The sequence below is a fragment of the Orycteropus afer genome, unplaced genomic scaffold, assembly GCF_000298275.1.
Source record: "Orycteropus afer afer isolate SDZICR_OR568_19922 unplaced genomic scaffold, OryAfe1.0 scaffold00129, whole genome shotgun sequence".
Taxonomy (NCBI): domain Eukaryota; kingdom Metazoa; phylum Chordata; class Mammalia; order Tubulidentata; family Orycteropodidae; genus Orycteropus; species Orycteropus afer.
This window is the reverse complement of record NW_006921716.1, coordinates 1,865,063-1,869,331: the sequence shown is the minus strand read 5'-3', so window position 1 is coordinate 1,869,331 and position 4,269 is coordinate 1,865,063. Positions and strand designations below refer to the sequence as shown.

At 34.8% G+C, this 4,269-nt stretch overlaps 1 protein-coding gene across 1 annotated transcript; it reads left to right on the top strand.

Annotated features, from left to right (window-relative positions):
• The first annotated feature begins 338 nt into the window (after positions 1–338).
• Positions 339–1,268, top strand: PEX2 (peroxisomal biogenesis factor 2). Its single transcript, XM_007944640.2, has one exon. The coding sequence runs from the start codon at positions 348–350 to the stop codon at positions 1,266–1,268; it is 921 nt and encodes a 306-aa protein (XP_007942831.1). The 5' UTR covers positions 339–347.
• The last annotated feature ends 3,001 nt before the right edge of the window (positions 1,269–4,269 follow it).

The window sequence follows — 4,269 nt, the reverse complement described above, 5'->3', positions numbered from 1 at the left end:
TTCATTTCTCCATGAGTCATGTTATTACTCAGCCTCATCATTGTTAAGTTCAAGATTTTATTATCTCCTTACTAGAATATCTGAGCAAGGAGTATTGCTTAGAGGCTTTTAAAAACCTGTTATTCCATTGAAGAAGAGGGCCAAAGAAAAAGAAAAAGAGAAGTTGGTGAGAAGTGATTGTTTACTTCTATATTCTATTTTCATACTACAGAAAGGCCAATATGTGTGTCTTGTGTAATTTGTGCATCACAGATTTCCAGGTATAAGCTGAAGAGATAATACAAGATTGAAATTGTTTGATGATCTTCCTTGATTATGTTATGTTCCTAGAAACCTTCAAAGAAGATATGATGGCTTCCAGAGAAGCGAGTACAGAAAATACACACAGAGTGCTAAGAGTAAGTCAGCTGGATGCGCTTGAACTGAATAAGGCCCTGGAGCAACTAGTTTGGTCCCAGTTTACTCAGTGCTTTCATGGATTTAAGCCAGGGCTGTTAGCCCGCTTTGAACCAGAGGTAAAAGCATTCTTGTGGGTTTTCTTGTGGAGATTCACTGTCTACTCCAAAAATGCCACTGTGGGGCAGTCAGTTTTGAATATTCAGTACAAAAATGATTTTTCCCCAAACCTGAGATATCAACCACCCAGTAAAAATCAAAAGCTCTGGTATGCTATTTGTACAATTGGTGGGAAGTGGTTAGAAGAACGATGCTATGATTTGTTTCGAAACCATCATTTAACATCATTCTGGAAAGTCAAGCAGTGTGTGAATATTGTAGTTGGACTTTTGAAATTGGGTGAGTTGATTAATTTCTTGATTTTCCTTCAAAGAGGGAAGTTTGCAACTCTGACAGAACGTCTGCTAGGCATTCATTCAGTGTTTTGCAAACCCCAAAATGTGCGTGAAGTTGGCTTTGAGTATATGAATCGGGAACTTCTCTGGCATGGTTTTGCTGAGTTTCTGATTTTTCTCTTACCACTTATTAATATCCAGAAATTGAAAGCCAAGTTATCTTCATGGTGTATCCCTCTTACTGGTCCTCCTACTAATGATAATACCTTAGCCACCAGTGGAAAAGAATGTTCTTTATGTGGAGAGTGGCCTATCATGCCTCATACCATAGGGTGTGAGCATACCTTCTGTTATTACTGTATTAAGAGTAGCTTCTTATTTGACATGTACTTTACTTGTCCTAAGTGTGGCACAGAGGTACATAGTCTGCAGCCTCTGAAATCAGGAATTGAGATGTCAGAAGTGAATGCTCTTTAGAAACTAAAATTGTTTACTCTGAGGAAAACTGTGCTATGTTTATCCTTCATATTAGTCATCCTAAGTATATTATTTAGATGTCTTTTATGAGGGTGTGTGCATCTCAGCCATTGTGTTCTGTTCCTTTCCAGGCATGACTAAATGCTAATCCCTGGAAACCACATGATTCTAAATATATTATGTGAATGTTAATGTACTATTTTTTTTAAAAAAATGATTGCATTTGTAATATACAGTTTCAAGAATAATTGATAGTTTTTGTCAGATGACTACTAAGAATGCTCCTTCATTTTACTACTTCCTGGAAAAAGGTTGAACTCTAAAAATAAAACATTTTGAAGACTCTGGGATGAATGTGCATTTGTTTTCAGAGATGACATTATAATATCATAATCTGAAAATGTTACAATTCTGTTGCTTTAAATCTTAAGATCTGATGCCCCAGTTGTAAATTTCAAGTTTTCTCTGAAGCCAGTTTGTAAAGGGTTCAGTCCTCAGCTGTCAGACCCCTTCAAAGTTGGGTTCTTATATTCAGTAAGTAAAACTTGCTTAAAACGGCTTATGGTTGAGGCATGGGGACTCCTGGGAACAACCTATATGAAGAATACTGTTTACAGGATCTCTTTCTTCTAGCCTTTGATTCAGAGCTTACATTCTTACCAAGTATATTGATAGGTTTTATGAAAAACATCAGCAGTGTTTAGCACAGAAATAATATAATAATACATAGGAAGAGAATTCTGTATACTTTCCTCCTCATTTTCCACTTAAAAGTTTAAAAATTAACCTTTTGCTAAATAATAATATGAAAAATATTTGAGTTATTTAAGTTACTTCAACAAAATAATGATACTTATTTTTAAATAAGATCTTGAGTTTTGGGCTTTAACGATAAACCAAAATAAAAATATATTAGACTTTGAACAAAGATAAGATAATAAGAATAATTCACATTGAGTTGAAGTAAGTCACAGAAGAGTCAAAGGTTGTTACTTTCAACTGACTGTTGCACAGGTGAAATCACAAATCAATAAAAATGCAAATGCAGTCACTACCATGGAGTCGGATGTGACTCATAGCCAACCCTCCTTGGCTTTCCGAGGCAGTATCACTAGGAAAGTAGATTGCGCAACCTTCCTTCTGAGGAGTGGCTGGTGGGTTTGAACCACCCACCTTCTGGTTAGCAGTCAGATGCCTTAAGCACTACACTACCAGAGCTCCTTTAAAGGAGTATATAGTATGGTAGAAATACACTAGCAGTTTTTCACCTTTCTGTTCACCTTTTATTTAACAAATGCTTCTGTGCCAGATACTGACACAAACATTGGGAATACAGCAGCAAATAAAATTGTAAAAGAAAAAAGAAAATTCCCTTCATGGAATTTATACTCCGTTAACTGAGTGGATTCTAAGTTTCATTGATGTTCAATTCAGAAGAAAATACCATAAAGTTATGTAGTATAGTAGGCAAAAATATTCCCAATCTTTAAAAGGTCGCTTTTTTTGTCCTGCTCTGATCCTAAAAGGCTAATGTAGAAACTTACAAAAATCCAGGAAAAAAATAAATGAAAATTGTCATATTTTTATTACCTAGACATTATCACAATTAATATTCTTGTATATTTCATGTAAGGCTTTGTGTTGCACATACATATTTTTTATTTACACAATTGTTAACAGTGATTAGAGCTTTGTTATTTTTTTTTTAAATAGCATTTCACTATAAGCTTATTTTTAAAAAAGTTTAATGACTGCATGATAAGTCATCCTATGATTATTCCTGTCATTTATCATTTAACTTTATTATTAAAGTCCCCAGGTAGCTCAGACATTTTGTGTTATAACCTAAAGGTTGGTGGTTCAACCAACTGTAACTCATGAGGTTACTGAGAGTTAGAATTAATTTGACAGCAGTGGGGCTTTTTAATCCATCATCAGAGTACATTTAGGTTGTTTTCAGGTTGTTAGGTCTTTTGTAAGTAATACTATTGTAAATCTTCCAGAGTATAATGAGGACTCCTTCAGTTCCCATTATATAAAATTAATTCAGACTCATTTTTACAAAAAGAGCAAGAACTTAATTTATAAGTTAAAGAAAAAGGTCAGGTGGACACTATAGGCCTAAACTGAATATAGGTGTTCAAATGATTTTCGTTGAAAGAGTCTCTCTTTTTAGCTCTTATTTTTTTTCTTCCCTGAGGATGACCAGTATACATGGCAGTGAGGGATATGGACTCTTCTAGGGTTCAGATCCCACATGTGACATTTACTTTTTTTGTGACCTTGGTAAACTTACTTAATCTCTATACAAATGTACATTATAAGGATTGTATGTCTAGTGCATATAAAGTTCTTAAAGCAGTGTCTGGGTTTATAGAGCAAAACTGTGGAGTCAGTAGCTCTAAATTCCTATCCCTCCACAGAAGAATTGAAAACAATCAGAAACCCTCAGGATGAACTTTGTTCAAACTCTGAAAACAGTGAAAGGTTTAAAGCAACCAACAAATACTGAAGAAATATAAAAATGGTAGAAAGGTTTTATGACTTTTTTTTACTTGCCATTCCTCCATCTCCTTTCCAGCTCAGGAAGAGTCTTGATGGCTGAATTGTAAACAGCTTTGCTAAGTGTTCAAAGAGTGCCCCAACACAGAGCTAATCTGCCAAAAGTAGAAGATGTGGTTTTGGTGGTGTTTTTTGCAAGCTCATGGCATTCAAAGAACTCTCTGTTAAAACTGACTGAACACAACCTAACAGTTAACAATAATGAACAGCAAACCCTAAGGAAAGGGGAGAATCTGATTTCCAGGCTTACCATATTACAAAATGTAAATATCCAGTTTTCTACAATAATAATCAGAATTGCAGAGCACACAGATAAACAGAAAAGTAGGAGCCATTCAAATGTAAAAATAAATTGACAAAAACCAGCTCTGAGGAGCCCAGACATTGGATTTACTAGATAAAGACTTTATATTGACCATCTTAAATATGCTTACAGAGC